Below are 22379 nucleotides of genomic sequence, written 5' to 3' on the forward strand. Positions count from 1 at the left end.
GGGGGTTTCACAATACTGACTGGCACCCAGTGAGAGCTGAACACACACTGGGTCTAGGAAAGTATGAAATGCAAATACTATTTCAACCCGCCCACTGGCAAAGGAAAGGCTTGGCTAAGGCCAGCACTATAAACTGTTAGCCAGAAGCCTCTGCAAAGCTTCCTAGGTTCCTTGGATGAAAAGCACAGGAATTCAGTGGTGACTATGGCCAGGCATTGGTTTGCTGCATGAAGTCCAAATTGGAAAGCCAACAGAAGGCGATTGCCCACAATTTCAAATGAGTTATTAAAAGTGTCTGCAAAAAATGTGCCCCTTTTAGAAATAATAGTCAAACCAACAGAAGGTTAATAAAGGCTTTAATTTCACACACACAAAAAAACTCTCTATAATTTAAAAAGGAAACAAAAAGGAAAAATCGTAAAGGATACAGAGGAACAGTTCTGCTAAAACACAGATAAAGTGCCGCTCCACACAAAACATCAGAATCAGAATCAAAAGTCACTCTGAACACAAAGAAAAAAACCCACCTCACAAATAATGTGGCCAAAGCTGCCAGCAAACCTGGGAGTGGCTCAATTAGGCAAAGTATAGGAACCTCCCTTCTGTTTTCTTCTCCCTAAGCATAAAGAAACACCTACAATAGGCCAGGGAAGTTGGGGAGGGACATGAGCTCTCAGGAGGAGGGAAACCTGGGGGTGAGAGCTGTGTACACCCACACGTGCTCTCCCTCTTTGCCTGCTGTTTTAGAAATAGACCAGTTCAGTCAACTGATTTTTTTTGTTCTAGCATTTGACCTGATGAACTTGAATCCTGATCCAGATCCTCATTCCCTCTCTGCTGATGCCAGTGGACATAACTATACTCCAAAATCTCTGTACTTTAAGAAAAGTCCAATGTCACTAAAATCAAATGCTTATTCATTACTGGCACACTTTTGATTGAAACTTCAAAATCTCAGACACACAGCACACGTGGAAAGGAAACAACTTACTAATTGTGTTTAAATATAACAAAAGTGACTGTCTGAAGCCTGGTAATCAAAGCATGCCATAAAGGAGTCAATGATTGGGGTAACACACAGCAAAGTAATTGTCACAAAACTCTCAAGGCCTAACAAACTATAGTTTCCCAATAAAATATATGTATTCTTCACATGTTAATAAGACATACCAAGGGAGAGAAAGATGTTAGAAGCAGAAATCTTTTAGTTTGGGTACATTCTTGCGAGAGTATTACTTGGTATAAAGAAAAATGAGAAGGAAAAGAACATATCCATTTACTGAGATGCTTTTTATGACTTGCATCTAGTGCTGGGTTGCTGATTTTTCTAAAAATCTCTCTACACATGCAAGCTCCACATCTTGGAAATTGAGCTGTTTCCCTGATTTAAAGCAGAAATCTGCCTCAGGGGTCAAGTAAATCAAATAAAAGGGTTGAGGGGGAGGCTGGATAACTAAGAACATCCACTGCAGTCACTTCAGAGGACAGAGAAGGAAGAGGAGAACATTTTCATACCCTCTTTTCAGTGTATCACAAATGAGTTTACAAATTACTTTTTTTCTCTTCAGGTGAATTTCATTATACAACTCTCTCTGTAGGTGCATGTGTGTGGTTACATAATAGTAACTGCAGTATGGAAGGATAAATAAATTCATAGATTACGTTGCAGAGGTCTGTAAATCTTAAAGCTTCTCTTTCAGGAGAATTTTACACTTGATCAAGAAGAAAAAGAAATGTGTAGTTTAATATTTGCATCTGGAGTTAATTAACTGCTCTGTAAGTATCACTGCACACTTCTTAAAAATGTAAACACATTTACATTTATTTGCTACTAAGCCATTTAAGTTAGGCCTGGAATTAACAAATCATAGCAAGTAAACCAACAGTTTTGGAATCAAAATATAAATAGAAGACCAACCATGAATTTGCTTCTTATTCTATTTTGCTGAGGCAAAATTTATGAGTGTGTTCAAACATATAAATAGATCCCTAACAAAACAAGAGTCTACCTTCTCAAAGGTCTAAATTATAGTCTGGGTCACTAAAAGGGTAACGGCATCTAGCCACATGCAACTTTCTGGTTTTCCATAATATCAGGGGATAAAAATCAACAAGTTTAAATTTTTGTTTATTTTTCCCTTCAAAAAAAATTTCAACTAAGAGCAAAAGGTTGTGTCCAGAACTGCTATCAAATTCCAATTCAATGTCATTTAAAGTAATGTAATGTAACCACACATTTGGCATTTCAATAGGAAGGTTAATTAGTTATTGTGCAGACTGCCTGGAACTGAAGTACTCTGTTCCTATCTAATCTGTCCCTTCCTGGCCCCAACATGCTAACTGCCCCATCCCTTGCTTCAGTTAAACTGACAACACTGTGCAAAAAATAATATATTACCTATTTATAATATTAAAATATATACAGCCGGTTCAAAAACAAAAGAAAACAAAAACCAAGAATTACCACCATCCCACACCCAACATAGTAGAGCTCAAATCTCCATTTGTAGTCAAATGAATAAGTTAAAGGAGTGAAGGGAGAGGGGAAGGCTGACAAGGCCACAACCCTAGAGAGTGTAAAATCCAAGCCCCAAATTTGCAAGTATGAGCAGTGAGAGAACTCATATACTCTAGTATCCTATTTTCAACAAGTCCTGCCCAAGACATAAAAATCAAACCAAATCAGAGTTCTGTGCCAAGTGCACTTCTAAACCATAAACACATGCAAGCCATGAAAACAATTCAAATCAGGTTGCTGGTAAAGCAATCTAGGCTCATGGCATTACTTCCATTTTTCTCTGTGTCTGAACACAGACGTCACTTCAAATCATTCCCAATCATTTTAATAGCTCAAAGCTCTCATATGCAGAGACAGGGAAGAGAACAACCAGCTAAGAATTTGGTCACTTCATTTACTTATGAGAAAACAATCTTCAGTCAAAACAAAATGAGGCCCCGGATAGAAATGAAACAAAATTTAAAAAGCTAGTTTTTAAAACAAATATTTTCCTCTGCTCTAAAACCCTGAATATTCTACCACTACCATTTTGGAACATTCACACCAATAATGAGTGTTGATAGATGGCAGGAGGCAAAGCATTTATCAATAGTTAAGCAAAAGTGCTGAGGCCATTTACAATTCAAAGATCAAAACTTTTAGAATTTGTGACTATGTCAGAACACCCAAGTTTTAAGAGTAGGGTTGGAGTTTGCCAAAGGCAATCTTCCAGAAAAGATATTGCATCTTCTGTGATGACATAATTTCTCCTCCTGAAAAACTTGATGTGGTTTTGTCCCTAAGAACTGAAGGGTAATTTCTTCAGTTCTAATAAAAGCAACAACAACAACAACAACAAAATAAGATGGAAAATAGCAAAGAACTTTCATTTTGCTATCCTTAACTGTGCAATCCTAATGACACCTGGGCTTGCAGAATTACACCCTCAAACTCATTCTTCATTAATAAGCTGTTTAACCAAGCTGGTTATGTTGGCTAAGTGACTAGCACTTGACGCTGTCTCCCCACTCACCCTCAGAGCACCTAAAAAGATATATTGTGCACTTTTAAAAATTTGTTAGTTCTTGAGATCACCAAAATCAGTCACATTTTAATTCTCACCCTGTTTTTAAGAGCAGAGCCAAACAGTAAATGATTAAATGCTCAAGCTTTGCCCTATAGCCCCTGTTCTTCATTTCACATTTGCAGCAGGGCTTTTAGCTTTAGTGGTCTAGAGCCTTAACAAAGCAGCATATCTCCTGCCCTCTCTGCCTGGGTAGCAGAGATCCTTCTGTTTTTCCTTCTCCCTAAGCATTTCTGCTGGGGAGTCTAGTTGAAGCAATATTATCTTTCCACCTTTTAAAGTTTTGACTACAATTCTTTAGGGTCATTCTGCTCCATGGAAGAATGATACAGAATAAAATAAAATATTCTATTCTCACCATCACAATAATATAGGTGAATATGATGAATAAACTGTATGAAGAAATCTCGCTAGAGAAAATATGATATGTACAATGAATACCAAATGTGGGACCATAACACATTCTAAAGCACCAACAATCTATTCTTGGGAACTGCACATAAACAGCAAAGGCAGGGCAGATTCACAAAATTTAAAAAATGAAAAAAACTCCTTAAGTCAGGTGACAGAAATGTCTCTTGCAAGAACAAACTGTCATTAGTGTAACATGGAGAGCTGGCTTTCCAGTGAAATTAACTCATAAGAAACACACATGAAAGGTCACAGACTTGAGTGAAGCTACTCAAGGAACATAAAAGCTAAAAGACAACTGATATGTATATCTTCACACATTTCTCAAGTGAATGGACTCTCTGACACTTTCCTTTCTCTCCAAACTGCTGTGCTATTAATTTTGAGCAGGCATATTATCTGGTGGCTCATCCTCTTTTTCTTTTTCCTTTTTTGATACTGGGGATTGAACCTAGGGGTACCCTACCACTGAGTTATACACACAGCCCTTTTTATTGAGACAGGGTCTCACTAAGTTGCCCAGGTTCGCTTTGGACTTGGCGATCCTCCTGACTCAGCCTCCCAAATTGCTGGGATTACAGGCCTGTGCCACCGCGGCGTTCGGCTTCATCCTAACCCTTTAAGGCTCCATTCATTCCACGTGCCCGTGCGTGTGTGTATGTATATATGTACACATTTATACATACACACCTATTTACAACATGTATTCCTAAGACAAAAGGAAGTGCCACTTTTGTAGGAGGAAAAGTAGAATCAGCTACAGATGAGAACAAGGTTTCCATAAAATAGTTAGTATGGAGCGTTCTGTGGCTAACTACAATTTTGTCTTTTGGTTTGGCCCTGAGCTATTTGTTGCTCCCACATCAAGTAGAATTTCAAATTCTCCTCGGGCAGAGAAAAGGTGAGGTGGGTAGCTGTAAGAGAAAATGCAGTGCACACTGCCAACCTAGGAGTCTGTTCCTCATGAAGCCTGACGAGCAGTCTTCCCCACTTCCACGCTAAGTGCCTGAGAGTTCTTTTCTGTTTCCAGCAGCTCATCAAAGATCTCCCTTAAAATAAAACAAAACAGGGAGTTCAGAATCAAGGAATACACAGGAGAAAAAGTAACAGGAATGGACACCGATAAAGCCTATACAATCCCATTTTGTGTTGCAATTTTATTAAATAAGCAGCTCACTTACTTCATCACCATCTTAACCCTCTGGGTGCTAATTTTGGAGAATAGCAGAAACTGCAATAGTTTTTAGCTTTAATAAAAATGCTATATAGTTCCCATTCATATAAATCAGATTTCTAGCTGCAAAACTGAAAGACCAAAAACATTTGGGTTAGGACAGTTTCTATCATAAAACAGTTTAAAGTTCTGTACCTAGATGCTACTGTGTGATGAGTAATTAGTCTGAGTACAGAGAAAATACTTTGCACTTATAAGGAAATATCAAGAGATGAGCACTAAGCAAAGATAACAAAAGTTAAAAAAAAAAAAAAAGTAAAAAAATCAACCAATCAAGTCATGGGAACATTTTATTCTCAAAGGAGGAGTTTGGATAATTTTTTGCCTGTTACTTTGGGTCTAGCAAAGTTTCTTACTTGTGCATGTAAAAGAAGATGTAGCCACTCCGATCCCGATCACTCTGCACAGCAGCCTCTTGGATTTTCGATACCTCTAGGTCATTATAAGTAAACCATGCCTGCTTCTTAATGTCATACACGTCACTAATATAATGACCTGAAACAAATAAAATCTTAAAATTGAGGTTTTCTAAAACATAAAAAAATTTTCTCAGACATAGGAAATTGAGAAACAGTCACCTCTTCTACCTGATCCTCAACAACGTTTTTAAAATCCATTTGAAAACATACAGAGAACTAAGGGATTTTTTTTTTTTGGGGGGGGGGCGGGTACTAGGGATTGAACCCAGGGGCACTTCATTACTGAGCAACATCCCCAGTCCTTTTTATTTTTTATTTTGAGACAAGATCTTGTTAAATTGCTTAGGGCCTCACTAAGTTGCTTGAACTTGTGACTCTCCTGCATTGGCCTTCCAAGTTGCTGGGATTACAGGTGTGAACTACCATGCCTGGAACAACTGAATAACTATATTCTACTCAGGGGAATAAGGGAATTTAGGTCATTTCTGAATAGAAAAATTGAAGCAGATACACGCACTTAATCCACAGTATGTGATCAAAGTGGTTTTTTTTTTTTTTTAAGCATTCAACTTATACCTTATAAAACTAGGCAAAGAGCAACACAGTAAGGGATAAATGCTGGCTAAAATGTCCATTTACCTGAAGATGAGGTGCTACCAATGTGACTGACAACACTGATGAGCCGATAGGAATGAGGGAGATTTCCTGTCTGGAAAACAGAAGTGGGGGTGACTCTTAATTTGAGTAAAAGCAAAACACTGAATTTGAATTTATTATCAAGCTGACAGAGGTAAGCTTCAGTGCATGGTATAGTCATGCTGGTTATGCTCTTCATACCCTTTGGTCCAAGAACTCACTCTCAACTAAGAGTTTATTCTAATGAAATAATTCAAAAGAAGAAAAGAGTATATATGTCAATTATTCACTGTAGCATTATCTATAATAATGAAAAGTAGAGACTAACAATATACCCAATATAGCAGACTGGCTAACGGCATATCAATTCAATACAGTATTATTGAGTTATATAAAAAATTGTGGATCAGTAATATGTTAACTTGATTTTCAACCTCAAAGAATGCACATAATAACTACAACCCTATAAAAAGTTATATTAACAGGAATTGGAATGGGAAAAAAAAGTTGCTATCTTGCTGTAGGGTTATGGGTAAACTTTTACATTTTAAATGTTTCAAATGTTATTAAATACTGTCAGTAAAAAAAAAAATGAAAAAGTGATAATCATGAACTGTACAGCACTGTAAGGTAAAAATTTGTGAAGGAATACTGCTATATGTAAACCAAAAACTATTAAAATGTTCATAAATTTTTATTCAGTAATTTATTGCTGAAGATTTATTTTGAATAAAGACATCTAAAATATGAAAAACACTATAATCACAGCTTGTGAGCGCATTATTATTATTATTATTGTTTTTTAAAATGAAAAATCATAACTACTTAAATGCTCAATGTTAGTTAAAAAATAAATAGTACGGGGGCTGGGGATAGCTCAGTTGGTAGAGTGCTTGCCTTGAATGCACAAGGCTCTGGGTTCAATCCCCAGGACCAAAAACAAAACAAACAAACAAAAAATAGTATGTTAATTTGAGGACATACAGTGTAGCCATTAAAAATAAAATCCTTATAGTCTTTATTTGGTGCTATTGGGGATTGAATCCAGGGCCTTTTGCACATGAGGCAAACCCTCCACCAGTGAGCTATACTCCTACAATTAGTCGTAAACCAGCAGGATAAATCTTTACTAGTACAATAACATTTTTCAAGCACATGCAGAGACAGAGACGACGAAAGAATATGCTAACAGTAATTGTAGTAGGATAGTGGGATTCTGTGAGTTAAATTTTGGGAAAAAGACTATTATTTAAGGAAAGAGATCAACAGGCTCTAGCTGACATCACTAATCCAACAGTTTTCACTATTTAACTATAAAGATAATACGGTTACTTGGTGAATTTAAAGATAATTTAATATACATATGCCTTTATGCATACCATAATCATCAGGTTCTTTTATTTTATTTTTTAGTATCGGGGATTGAACCCAGAGGTACTTAACCACTGAGATATACCCGCCTCCCTTTTTATATTTTATTTAGAGACGAATTCTTGCTAAGTTGCTGAGGCTGCTTTGAACTTGTGATCATCCTGCTTCAGCCTTTCAAGCCACTGGGATCACAGACAAATGCCACCACATCCAGCTCACAATCATGTTCTTATCTAACTAACATGCACATAAGATGGTCAGAATGTATTTGTTTTGTTCTGAATTTTGTATGTAAGTAATGAATAGCAAACTTGAGAAAAAGAAGACCATTTGATGGTGGCTAAAAGGGCACAAAAGAAACTGTGGTTGATATTAAACATGTGGTATTTAAAAATAAAGAACACTGACAACCGGACCAGTTCTACTCAAGGATAAAACATTACCTCAGCATTTCTTTTTAGTTCCTCAGCTTCAGCTTCTGTGTACTCCATATCAAAAATATCTTCATTTCCAGAATCCTCATCTGAGCCCAATGCATCCAGAAAAGAGTTGTTAAATTCTGAAGAACAGAAAACAAAAAGACTTTTTTGGTGATACTGGGAATTGACCCTAGGGGTGCTACATCCTCAGCTTTTTAATTTTGACACAGTTTAAGTTGCCCAGGATGGCCTTTAATTGTATTCCTCCTATCTTAGTCTCTAGAGTAGCTAGGACTATAGGCATGTGCTACTGCGCCTCTCAAGATAAAAATCGTATAACATCATTGAGATGATTTAGGCTGGTGGCACATACCTGTAATCCCAGCAGGTTGGGAGGCTGTGAGGCAAGAGGGTCATTAAATTCAAAGCTAGCCTCAGCGAGGCCCTAAGCAACCTGGTGAAACCCTCTCTCAAAAATTCAGAAAAAGGGCTGGGGATGTGGCTCAGCAGTTAGATGCCCCTGGGTTCACTACTTGGGACCAAAAAAAAAAAAAAAAAAAAAAAAAAAAATCCAGATAAAAAGATGATCTGAAAGATAAAATGCTTGAGGTACAAACTTTATCATTCTAGGCAAACACAAAACACATTATTATTATTATTTTTGTGGTGCTGGGGATTGAACCCAGGGCCTTGTGCATGTGAGGCAGGCACTCTACCAACTGAGCTATATCCCCAGCCCACATAACATATTATTAAGGTTCAAAGTTACTCAGCCCATTCTGGGGTATAACACTGCAGACACAGATACCTGTAAATAAATGTTTCTTTTTTCTTTTGAATATATTTCTATGATAAAGGAATCTAACCCTCATAAGAAAAGAGTAAAACTAAAAAAGAGTATATATTCTACAAATAATCTAAGTTCACTAGTTCTATATCATAAAGACTGTTAGATTTGAAGTACTTGGTGCATATTGTAGGTGGCAATAGCAAATATGAATTATCCTTATAGAAAGGTCAATATCTTTCTTTCCCTCTCCCTCTTGGCTTCTCTCTTTTATGCTACTGGGAACTGAATTCATGCTGTTCTATCACTGAGCTATACCCACAACGCTTTCTTTCTTTCTTTCTTTTGTTACTTTGAGATGGAGTATTGCTAAGTTGCCAAGGCTGGCCTCAACCCTTCTGCCTCAGCCTCCCAGTAGATGAGATATAGACCTGCACCACTACACATGGCTTCTTCCTTTTTTTCTTTAATATGCATCTCCACTGGAAGAATCCATCTTCACTAATGATTTTATTTTTAAATTATTTGTTCTAATTATTTATACCTGACAGCAGAATGCATTTTGACTCATTGTACACGAACAGAGCACAACTTTTCATATCTCTGGTTGTACACGAAGCAGAGTCACACCATTTGTGCAATCATACATGTACATAGGGTAATAATGTCCAGCTCTTTCCACCATCTTTCCCACACCCATGCCCCCTCCACTCCCTTCCTCACAATCCAAAGTTGCTCCATTCCTCTCTTGCCCCCCGTGCCCCATCCCACCTAATTATGGATCAGTATCCACTTTATCAGAGAAAAGATTTGGCCTTTGATTTTTGGGGGAATGTCTTATTTTGCTTAGCATGATATTCTCCAACCCCATCCATTTACCTGCAAGCACCATAATTTCATTCTTCTTTAAGGCTGAGTAATATTCCATTGTGTAAATATACCACAGTTTCTTTTATTTTTATAAAATGTTTTTGGTTGTAGATGGACACAATACCTTTATTTTACTTATTTATTTTTATGTGGTGCTAACGATTGAACCTGGTGCCTCACACATACTAGGCAAGAGCTCTAGAATTGAGCCACAACCATAGCCCCTCACTAATGATTTTAAATAAAGAATCTCAGGAGCATTTGTACATAAACGGGTTATTTCTTTAAAAATGTAACTGACATCAACAAAATCACAGCAGAGGACTGAACACTTAAGAATGAGAAGAACTGGAAAAGAGAACACAGCATCAAAATTCTGGAATCTGAAAATATATAGGTGACTGACTCTGTAGACCTAAGAAAGGCAAAGCCATATCCCAGCCAGCAAGAGAACAGCTAAGAACCAATACAATTTATATCACTGAATATTCAAAAGAAAGAAGACATGGAAGTATCATGTACCTCTAAAATTGGAGGCTAAGGAGGTGAGACAGTAAAGATTGAGTGAAAGCTGTTTGAGAAGCAAACTCCTACATCCACTTCCCCCAACTTCATGTTGCTGCACAATGACAAAATTCTAGTCCTTTATTCTCTGGAGAGGTAAAACAGACTCTAGATTGGGAGAATGCCAAGCACAGGTGAGGTCATGAGTGCCATTCTGAAAACAGAGGAGTACTGATAGTTTGCATGTTGAATGATGAGTACAAAGACTCCCACCTACAGTTTTATCACTTCATACCTGGCTCCCACAGTCACCTTGGCTCTGAATCACCTCTTTCATCTTTAGGCAAAGGCAAGAGATTTGAAAAATATTTATATAGCCAGGCATGTAATCCCAGCAACTTAGAAGGCTGAGGCTGAGGACTGCAAGTTCAAAGCCAATCTCAACAACTTAGCGAGACCCTGTTTCAAAATAGAACATAAAAAAGGACTGGTTCCTTGGTTAAGTGCCACTGAGTTCAATCTCTGGTATCTTCCTCCAAAAAAGAATTTGATTAGCCAAAGAAAAAGGTTCAAAATACTAACATCATTTCCCCAAAAGTCTCACCCTATAAAACTCAAAGTTAATAAGTCCTATCTATTCATGTGCTTAGAGATTCTGATCAATATTTTAGTCTTCCATTCTTAATCATGAGCTGACAGCCAAGGATTACTGTATAGATGAAAAAAATCCTCTAATAAAGAATATAAAGACAATATCCAGGCACAGTGGCACACTCCTGTTAATACAGTGGCTCAGAAGGCTGAGGCCTCAGCAAAAGCAAGGTGCTAAGCAACTCAGTGAGACCCTCTCTAAAACTTAGAAGAGATGAGGCAATTAAGAGGTCTAGCACTAAATTTTGAATTTTGCCAATAAATATTTGTGTGTGTGTATGTGGGGGGTAAAGAGGTCTAGCCCAGGAAGTCTGGATTACAGGAGTTTCAAGAAGAGAGAAAAGAAAATATAAGGAAAGAAATGAGAGAAAAAAATTGAGATTGAAAAACACAGATTTATAGATTAAAATGATTACTATATACAACACAATGATGTTGTTCACAAGGCACATTATTGTTAAACTTCATCACAATGGAAAAAAGAAGAGCTGGGGATGTACTTCAGTGGAAGAGTGCTTGCCTAGTGTACATGAGGCCTGGGTTTGAGCACAAGCATGATGAAAAGAGAAAAAAAAAAAAAAAAAAAGAAAGAAATAGAAGGTCTACAAGTTTCCAGAGAAAACAAGGTCACATCAGGATAAAGAAAGATTTATGTCTTTTCAAACAGCAACTCTGCTCATGAATGAATGCTTTCAGGATGATTGCAAATGAATTCTATATTCAGCTAAACTATCGAATACTATGATAGAATAAAACTTGTAAGAACGCCAAAATATTTAAGCTATGTCTTCTTTCTTCTTTTCTTGTGTGTTTTTTTTTTTGGGGGGGGAGGTACTAGGGTTTAAAATTAGGGTCTCATGCATACTAGGTAAGTGCTTTACCACTGAGCTACACTCCCAGCCCCCCATCTCTATTTTATTTTGTGACAGGGTGTTGCTTTTAGTCACCTAGGCTGGCTTTGGACTTATGATTAGCTGAGTCCTTCCTAGTAGGTAGCTGGGATTGTAGGCATGGGCTAAATGCCTTCTTTCTTAAAAAAAAAAAAAAAAACTAGTGGAGGATGTTCTCTATTACACAAGTAGATCAAGCATAAGGAAGAAAGAGGAAATAAGAAATTTGAACAATGAAGCATTAGAGGGAATTCCCAGGAGAATGGTTAGGGAGATCTCAGTATCTGTGCAGGGATGTACAGGGCAACCAGTCCAGGAGGAAGTGATGTGACTTGAGACAGCTGGAACTGTTACCAATGTACTATCTTTTTAACCTGAAGATAGAATGTCTGGGTGAGCCTAGCTGGGATCCTTATTTGTAACTGTCTCAACCAAGTACCAGTGAAATCCTTACTCTCACCTTCATACCTTGTTGATTAGATCAGATAAAAACATTTATTTCATACTACTAAAGTGTTTAACTAGAGAAAGACCACAGTGATTTTAGAAATGGAAAACAGGAAGTCAGCCTAGTCTCTCTGACTCTCTCTCTCTATGTGCTTCTAGGACCTTGTCTACATATTAGTTTTGCCAAATGCTTTGACTATGTGAACCTTATGCCACTGAATACTTGCTCAGGACTGCCTACTGATTTCAGAGTGAGCTCTTGAAAATTTGTGAGAAAACTGAAGTCACATTACATTGTCTTAGGAGTCTTTTTTTAAAATATTTTTTTTTACTTGTAGATGGACACAATCCCGTAATTTTATTTATTTCTTTTTTATGTGGTGCTGAGGATCAAACCCATTGCCTCACACATGCCACATGAGCTCTCTACCACTGAGCCACAACCCCAGCCCAACAAGTTTTTTTTTTTCCCATTGAACACAGGGCCCCCTGCAAGCTAGACTCCAGCCCTCTTCTAGGAGTCTTAGCAGTAGAAACATTAGTCTTTCATTAAACAGATTGTTCTTGCTATTTGAATTTTTAAAATAAAAAAAAATGTTGTTTAGGAATAAGGTATATTATAGATGGCAAAAATCATTTTTCAAAAAGTAAGCTAAAGGTAAATACAAGTGTTAAAATAGTTATTTCCTGAGAGGGAGGAAAGGAAGAGATATGTAGGTAACTTCGAAGGCTCTACTTCTGTACCTGGAGAGGCTCAAATCTGTTAACCTTAACGCATTTTATATGTTACTCTGTGTGTAATACATTTTACCATTTAGAAGAATGTAATTAAAATGATCTCCACACCTTGAAGACTTAATTCTGTAGCTCTTTTGAGGTCATCATCTTCTTTCTGTTCCCAAGCCTCCTAAAGGGACAAAAATAAAAAACTAATGTATTTAAAGAGGTATTTATTAGATACATTTAATGAGGATAAATTTCTCTGGAAGTATTTTCTAATAATGCTTTCAGTAACCTCATGGATACCTGAAATGTTTTGAGGATGTGAAAACATTCTTTACTTTTTCTAACACTGTTCTCTCTTAAGACACAACCTTGGGAGTTAAAAAGGCTTAAATGATATTTCCTCTGTCGGTGCCATCTGGCTTGCCAATTAAAAAAAAAAAATTCAGTGTGACATTATGACATACTTTTCTTTCTTCTTAATGTATAAAATGCCTAGCATATAGTAGATGCTTAGCAAACAGCTGTCTTTTCTTTCCCCAGATTTACAGCATCTACCAATTTCCATAGTATAAATACTCCCACTACAGCCAATTTTAAGTTACTCACATGACACTGAATGCAGAGTTGGGAAGAAGGGGACAACTGGCTCATATGAGCTAATGATGATCCACCACTAGCACACCACTAACCCTGTTTGTGACAGCAAAATGAACAATATTTCCATGGATATTATGTATAATTTCTATTTTTATTCTTTTTTTTTGGTATTGGGGATTGAACTCAGGGGCACTTGACCACTGAGCCACATCCCCAGCCCTATTTTGTATTTGATTTAGAGACAGGGTCTCACTGAGTTGCTTAGCACCTCACTTTTGCTGAGGCTGGCTTTGAACTTGTGATCCTCCCGCCTCAGCCTCTTGAGTCTCTGGGATTACAGGCATGTGACACTGTACCAGGCCATGTTATTTTTCTGATATATCTGAATTTCTCAAAGGTTGAGGATGTAATTAACAGCAGAACAGGGCAAAGCCCTGGGTTTCATCCCCAGTATTGCAAAAATCAGTAAATGAATAATGAAAAATGGTATGTCTAATATCTCCTGACAAATGCCTGGGTTTGATCCCTGGTAAAACACACACACACACACACACACACACACACACACACACACACACACAAAAGGGCAGCACAACTAAAGAAAAATATATAATGTATTTGAGTTTATGCTCATAAAATTTTATACATTTCTTAATTTTTCCAGAATAAGTCCATTCTGAAACAAACAGGTAAAAAAAGAATTAACAGAATGACACAGATATACCAAACTAGACATTTCATCTTATAATCCTATTCTTATATCTGAGAAAAATAGGCTGTTCTTAACTGGGTCAGTTGACAGGAAAAAAGAAAATAAGGGGTACTTATGTTTTCCTTTATGAAGAATTCTAAGAAATTAGGTCTTTGTGGGGCTGGAGTTACGGCTCAGTGGTAGAGGACATGCATGTGAGGCACTGAATTTGATCCTCAGAACCACACAAAGATAAATAAATAAAGGTATTGTGTCTATTTACAACTAAAAGTGTGTGTGTATATGTGTATGTATATATGTGTATGTATGTGTGTGTATATACACACACACACACATATACATATGAAAGAAAGAATATACCTTGGCAAGGTCTTTCTATTTTTTTTCCTTCTTCTTTCCACATTTTTGATGTTTTACATTAGAATTCTAAGGGACTAGAGATGTAGTTTAGTGGCAAAGTATTTGCCTAGCATATAAGGGCCCTGGCTTAGATCCCTAGCACCACAAAAACAAAAATAAACAACAAAAATGGAAAAACAGATTACTACATAAAGCAAAGAACAGATATGTTCTATTACCAAAGCCTGAAAGTTATATTTCAGATACTATTTCTGAGAATTTTATGTTCAAATAATTCATAGAATGCTGGGTGTGGTGACACATGCTTGTAATCTTGGCTACTCGGGAGGCTGAGGTGGGAGAATTGCAAATTTGAGGCAATTTAGGGAGACCCTTTCTCAAAAAACAAGACAGAAATGGTTGGGAATGTATCTCAGTGGTAGAGTGCTTGCCTAGCAAGCAAGTATAAGGTCCTGGGGAGAGAAAAAGGGGGAAAAAATCATTGGAAAAGATTCATATCGTGAGAAAATAACCAGAACAAATGAACTGTCTTAAAATATTAATGATAAAATCATGGTAGTATACTTGCTATTTCCCCAGCTTGAAAAATAAGGTTGGAGTGGGAATAATCTCTAACATCCCATTTTGCTTTAAGCATGAAAATGAACTATAGCATGGAACATAATTGATAGTACATTCTGTCGCAAATGGATTTTCAAAATAGGAAAGTCTACTAACACATATGTTTCAAACCCACAGCAAGCCCCAAATTAGATTTGGATTTTTCTGGGTTGTTTTTTTTTTTTTTTTGGGGGGGGGGGCGTTGGGGGGAGCATTTTAAATTTAAGTTTGTTTTATTTAAGTTTAATGTTAATTCCATGCTGTGTTTCAGTAAGAACAATACAGATTCTGTAAGACAGATTGTTTGTTTTTTTTCTGATGGACCAATAACAATTTACATTAATTACCTGGAATAATGCCTGAGACAGTAATTAACTGACGCATGTTAGTTATTTTTATTATTATTATTCCATTTCTTGGGAAATATAGGTGTAGAGAAAGTAGCAACAGAAAATCTCTTACTTGCTCTTGAAGACTCTGAGCTAATGCTTGCTGAAGCTCTTGTTCTTCCCTTTCACGCTCCATATCGTACTGCTGAAGCCAATCAACCTCTCCCTGAGATCCTTCTGGAGTTTTGTTTTCTTTATTCTCATCACAGTCTTTTGTGATCTCAGGAAAACTGGCAGGATCTGAAGAAGCAAAACATAATATTACTCTGGAAAATTCTCTTTAGAAAATAGAAATTTCTAGGGCTGAGGTTGTGGCTCAGTGGTAGAGAGCTTGCCCAGCACGTGTGAGGCACTGGGTTCAATTCTTAGCACCAATATAAATAAATGAATAAAATAAAGGTCCATCAACAATTTAAAAAATATTAAAAAAAAAAAAGAAAGAAAATAGAAATTTCTACACTAGAGTGACATCTACTGTTCAGAGAGTAATATACCCTACCAGTCATTTACAACTTGTTTGGACACACAATTCCATCTCACTACACCAGGGTTTTTTTTTTTTTTTTCATTTTCTTTCTTTCTTTCTTTTTGGTACTAGGGATTGAACCAAGGGGGTGCTTAACCACTGAGTCACATTCCCAGCCCTTTTTTTTAATATCTTATTTAGAAACAGGATCTTACTGATTTACTCAATTCTTGGCTAAATTGCTGAGGCTGTCTTTGAACTCACAATCCAACTGCCTCAGCCTCCCTAGCTACTGGGATTACAGGTGTGTACTACCACACCTAGCTCATACATCAGGGATTCTTAACCTCAGGACTACTGACAATTTGGGTGGATGGGTGTTTGGGGGGAAGGGAAGAGTCTATCTTGTGCACTGCAGAATTTTAGCAGCATCCCTTCTTTCTGACTACTAGATGCCAGTAGTAGTCACCCTCTCCAGCTTTGACAACCAAAAATGAAAGACATCTGTCAAATGTTCCTTAGAGGCAAAAGTGCCTAAGAACCACTGATTTATAGCAATGGTTATGAAACTTAAATGATCATCAGAAGCACACTATGGCTAGGGAAAAACAAATATCAATATTCATGGGTAACAGTGTCATATGACCAAGTACTAAAAATATTGTTTAGAGCAAGTGAAATAACAATTAAGCTAAGGGCTGGGGGTGTGGCTCAGTGATGGCACATTTGCCTACTAATGTAGAAGACCCTGGGCTTGATCCCTAGTACTGGGGGGGGTAGGGAGGAGCATTAGGCTAAACCTAAACTATTATTGAGATGTTCCCATTTATTACACTGTAGGTCAACTGAATGTGTTCTCACGTTAATAATCAAGCAGGGGATGGGGAGAGTTGCTCAGTGGTAGAGCAAATGTACATATAAAGCCCTGGGCTTTAATTCTCAGCACCAAGAAGAAGAAAATTAAACAAGTCTTTTTTTCTTTATAATTTTTTTTAATATTTATTTATTTATTAGTTATTGGCGGACACAACATCTTTGTTTGTATGTGGTGCTGGAGGATCGAACCCAGGCCGCACGCATGCCAGGCGAGCGCGCTACCGCTTGAGCCACATCCCCAGCCCCTTTCTTTATAATTTTTAATAGAGATAAGAGTGGGAAAGAAGAAGAGTCTTTATATGTGTGTGTGTGTGTGTGTGCGCGCGCGTCTCAAACATTTACAAAATAAAAGTTTCTCATCCTCAGAAATAATGAAATTCTTACTTGGTCAATAAGAATTATATTTATACATTTTATTAATTTATTTAGTGGCACTTGAGATTAAACCCCAGGAGGCTTTACTACTGAGCTACATGCCAACCCTATTTATTTATGGTCCTGGGGATTGAACCCAGGACACTGTATCACAACCTTCAGCCCTAGCCCTTCTTTTATTTTTTGAGGGTCTCACTAAATTGCCAAGGCTGGCCTTAAACTTTTGAACCTTCAGCCTCAGCCTCCCCAGTCACTAGGATTACAAGGTGTCATGGTGCCCAGCTGCACAGTCATTCTATGTGACCATTTATTAGTTAGTATATGCTCTTCACCTACCCCAATACTGCATTTTAATACTTTTCTACTGCACAGATAACTCTGAAGCTTACAGCACCTTGATTTTAGAAATCACAACTAGTTATTTTTAATTATACTAAATAGCTGAGTAAGTGAACATTTATCATTAAAATGAATGCTGAATATTCACTTGAGGAAAAGAAATTCAGAATTTATGCCCCAAATGTTTCTTTTATCCTTTTTGGCACTAGGGATTGAATCCAGGGGCACTTAACAAAATAAAAGTTTCTCATCCTCAGAATTAATGCAATTCTTACTTGGTCAATAAGAATTATCTTTATATACTGAGCCACATCCCCAGCTCTTTTTATTTTGTGACAGGGTCTTGCTAAATTGCTGAGGGCCTCATTAAGTTGCTGAGGCTGACCTCAAAACTTGTGTTCCTCCTGCCTCAGCTTCTAGAGTTGATGGGATAACAGGTATGTGCCACCACGCCTGCTCCAATTATTTCTGTTTTTTTTCTTTTTGGGTACCAGGGATTGAACTCAGGGGCACTCAACCACTGAGCCACACCCCCAGCTTTATTTTGTATTTTATTTAGAGACAGGGTCTCACTGAGTTGCTTAGCACCTCACTTTTGCTGAGGTTGGCTTTGAACTCACAATCCTCCTGCCTTAGTCTCCCAAACTGCTGGGATTACAGGCATGCTCCAACTGTTTCTTTCTTTTTTTTTTTTTTTTAAAGAGAGAGAGAGAGAATTTTTTAATATTTATTTTTCAGTTTTCCATGGACACAACATCTTTATTTTATTTTATGAGGTGCTGAGGATCGAACCCAGCGCCCCATGCATGTCAGGCGAGCGTGTTACTGCTTGAGCCACATCCCCAGCCCTTCCAACTCTGTCTTAAAAATAAGTATAATTAAAAAATGATTATACTGGAAACCATTTCTTCCTTCCTTCTATTATTGGAGGAAGAGGCTTTCCAATGGCCTGAAGCTCCAAAGCCTAGATGGTCTGGTCTGTGCCTATGGCCTTTGCTTACTAGACTGGGAATGGGTATTTGACTCAACTAATCAGATCTCTTCTGGAAATTTTAAATTGAGGCATACAAATTATATTTCAGTGGAAGAAAGATCTGAGGGTTGAGATTACTATAATAGAGTATAAAAGGAGCATAATTACTTTTATATCCAAACTTGTTTTTTAATTAACCAAATAATTTTCAGCAATATACCAATGTACCTCAGACAATCCTGAATTATACAAATGATATATATGAAAAGAGATAAAGTTTCCTTTGAGATGCAAAATTCAATATATATTTGTCTATAGCACATTATCAGACAGGTACAGAAACTACTACAGGGATAAATATGGCTACTTAGTAATAATCCATCATTAAGAAGCTTATACAGGGGTTGGGGTTGTGGCTCAGTGGTAGAGCACTTACCTAGCACGTGTGAGGCACTGGGTACAATTCTCAGCACCGCATATAAATAAATAAAATAAAGGTCCATCAACAATTAATAAAAATTAAAAAAATTTAAAAGCATGCTTCAGCGAGTATTCTTTTTTTTTTTTTTTTAAAGATAGATAGATAGAGAGAGAGAGAGAGAGAGAGAGAGAGAGAGAATTTTTTTTTTTAATATTTATTTTTTGGTTCTCGGCGGACACAGCATCTTTGTTGGTATGTGGTGCTGAGGATCGAACCCGGGCCGCACGCATGCCAGGCGAGCGCGCTACCGCTTGAGCCACATCCCCAGCCCCAGCGAGTATTCTTTATTAAAAAAAGAAAAAAAAATTATACAATGTAGGGCTGAGGTTGTGGCTCAGTGTTAGAGTACTTGCCTAGCATATGTGAGGCACTGGGTTCAATTCTTAGCACCAATATAAATAAATGAATAAAAGATATTGGTGAAAAAAAAAGACAAAAAGAAATAAAAGACTCAATTCCAGGAAGGTTTAAAAGAAAAGAAAGAAACAAACTTATACAATGTATAAAAAGGGATCCATCTGTAAAAACTCAACAGTCTTAAACTGAATATACCATTTGCCTCTTCTTTATTGCAATTAAAATCTGTTCCTTTTCTTATGTTGTATATTTCAGTGAATCAGATCAAACATGTTTTTTAATTAACCAATAATTTTCAGCAGTATACCAATGTACCTCAGACAATCCTGAATTAAACTGTCCACAGGTTTTTTTTTTTTTTCCTGTAAAGACAGAAACCAGAGGATCATTTTTTACTTCTCCCTCATTTACTACTCACCTCAGATAAATCATTATTTCCTATTTCTTGGATCCATCAATTTTTCTTCCTAAACACAAATCTTGGCTTAGAGCATCATTAACTATTTGGATTTTTGCAAGTAACTTCCTAACAGGTCTCACAGGATTACTCTGGTTATTCCTAATTTATGTGCTATCCTATGTATGGCCAGAAAAATATTTTTTTTAAAACATCAATCTTTATCAAACACGTGTTTGCTTAAAATATGCACTAACTCCCTAATGCTTTTGAAATGAAACTCCAAACTCCTTAACTGCTTCGCTTTTTAGTCTCACTTTCTGCTTCTCCCCTTTAGCACTATAGGGAGAAGATCATTCTGAACTTTTTTTTAGGTCCACTAACTTGCCCAGCATTTCTCTTAAGACTTTGCACTCAATATTCCCTTTGGCTCATTTCTGGAGATTATGAAACCTTACTCAGCTAGTCTTCTGTCCCTCTTCAGGTGACTCACCACATGGCCAATCTATTGCATCACAAATATTCATTGAGAATCCACTATGTAGCTAGGCATTGTTACAAGCTGGGGATATAAAAAAGTAAGATGGTCCTTGCCTTCAAGGAGTCTAACTGCCAGGGCTCTGAGATGACAATTTGAGGGACACAGAGAAGGCCAGCATGGCAAAAGCAGCAGCCTGAAAATGGGTTGAGTGAAGATAGGCCACAAGCAGCAGCCTGGATTTCTATACTAAGTGTACTGAGAAGTCACAATGAGTTTTAAGTATGAGACTGACATGATATGAGTTATGCTTTAGAAAGATTTTTTTGGCGTTTTTCTTTTTTAATATTTATTTTTTAGTTTTCGATGAACACAACATCTTTATTTTATTTTTATGGGTGCTGAGGATTGAATCCAGTGCCCCGTGCATGCCAGGTGAGTGCGCTACCGCTTGAGCCACATCCCCAGCCCATGGCGGTTTTGTTTATTAAAAAATCCATACGGAGATAAGAGTAGAAGAGACATTATTTAGGAATCAGTTACTGGTCCAGGTCAGAGATATAAGGCTAAAGTTTTTGCCATAAAAATGTTATAGATGGTTGAATTCAGAATCTATGATGGAGGACCAGTTGACTAGATTTATTGATGGACTGAATACAAGGTATGAAGTAAAAAAAGGAAACACGTTTCTTGGCCTGAAAATCTGGACAAATGGTGTACCATTTGCTGACATGGGAAAGACATAATTGGGCAGGAAAAGTAGAATCAATATTAGATAGTCCAATGGAGATTTGAAATAGGTACTTCAATATAAAAACTTAAAGCTTAAGACAGAGATCTATGTTAAAGGTAAGAATTTGACCTTTTGTTAGTATGTGAGGCTGTGGGGCTATATGAATTACTTAAGGCAAGGCTTAAATTGAACCTGAACATGTGTCCTGGGAATACCTCAACAGTTAGAGCTCTGATGAGGCAAACAAACTTAAAAACTAAAAATATAAAAAATAAATAAAATGGAAAGTGGCTAGTTTATTAGAAAGAAAATACTTAAGTAGTGAGGTATCATAGAAACTCAGAGGAAAAAAAACTCATAATATTTTAATGTTAAGGACAGAGTCATGGGGACAAAAGTCTACTTGGAGAGGGTGGTGTTAAGAAAACAGAATGAAAAAAACTCAAGAAATTTTGCTGTAATGGGCAAATTTCAGATTTACATTTCAATTTTTTTTCCTTTAAAAAGAGTGAACTGTATACAGGAGGTTAAATGCTTTTATAAACTTAATTATCATCATCTTCATCTTCCTTCTTTTTCTTGCTTTTTTTTTCAGGTATGGCAATTCCCATTTTGTCATTATTAGGTTTTCCTCTACCTTGGTGTGCAGCAATATCCTTTTTATATTTTTCTTCAGATGACTAGCCTTCTGTTCATAATGCTGCTGGTCATTTGTAGCAGTGTTGTTCCATCTCTCTCCCAACTGCTTTGCAATGTTAAAAATGGAGGGCTGGTTGGTAGAGTGCTTACCTTGCATGCACAGAGTCCTGGGTTTAATCCCCAGCACCACAAAAAAAAGAGGGGAAAGGTGGGACATTCTCCTTTGAATTTTGGGTGATACTCAGAACAAAATAAGAAAAGAGGCCAAAGGAGGTCTGTAAGTGCACTGGGGTTTAGGAGAGACAAAGATTTTCTTTTTCTCTCTCTCTTTTTTTTTTTTTTTAAAAATGAGGAGGCCTTGCCTGCCTTTGCCATATCTTCAAATTTATTTTTTCTATTTATTTATTTATTTATTTTTTTAAGCAGGCACGCTCTTACCTCTGAGTACTTGTTAGAAGTGTTTGGGTGTTTCTCTTCTTGTATTCCTTATGAGGACTCCTTTGCCCATGTTTAGTTATTTTTCCTCAGTGAGTCATCAGCCAGCATGTATTTGGCTCTCACTTGCTCCATAGTTGTCTATATGGCGCTCAATGTATCACAAGGGCTACCATGTGGCCTTTCTAAAAATGGCTGATACTAGGCACAATGAGGATAATGTAAA

At 37.0% G+C, this 22379-nt stretch overlaps 1 protein-coding gene across 4 annotated transcripts in view; it reads right to left on the reverse strand.

Moving 5' to 3' along the window:
• Positions 1-339: 339 nt before the first annotated feature.
• The window catches only part of Usp37 (ubiquitin specific peptidase 37), an 84198-nt gene continuing 62158 nt past the window's right edge, over positions 340-22379 (reverse strand). For all 4 annotated transcript variants that reach the window (XM_078018014.1, XM_021729932.3, XM_021729931.3 and 1 more), the window contains 6 exons: positions 15678-15844; positions 13067-13127; positions 8096-8211; positions 6285-6354; positions 5583-5721; positions 340-5041 (listed from right to left, as the gene is read on the reverse strand). In XM_078018014.1, the coding sequence (XP_077874140.1) occupies positions 4954-5041; positions 5583-5721; positions 6285-6354; positions 8096-8211; positions 13067-13127; positions 15678-15844 (641 nt within the window). In that variant the 3' untranslated portion in view covers positions 340-4953. The remainder of the gene's footprint in view (positions 5042-5582; positions 5722-6284; positions 6355-8095; positions 8212-13066; positions 13128-15677; positions 15845-22379) is intronic.

Source organism: Ictidomys tridecemlineatus, chromosome 7 (genome assembly GCF_052094955.1).
Source record: "Ictidomys tridecemlineatus isolate mIctTri1 chromosome 7, mIctTri1.hap1, whole genome shotgun sequence".
NCBI classification, from domain to species: Eukaryota; Metazoa; Chordata; class Mammalia; order Rodentia; family Sciuridae; genus Ictidomys; species Ictidomys tridecemlineatus.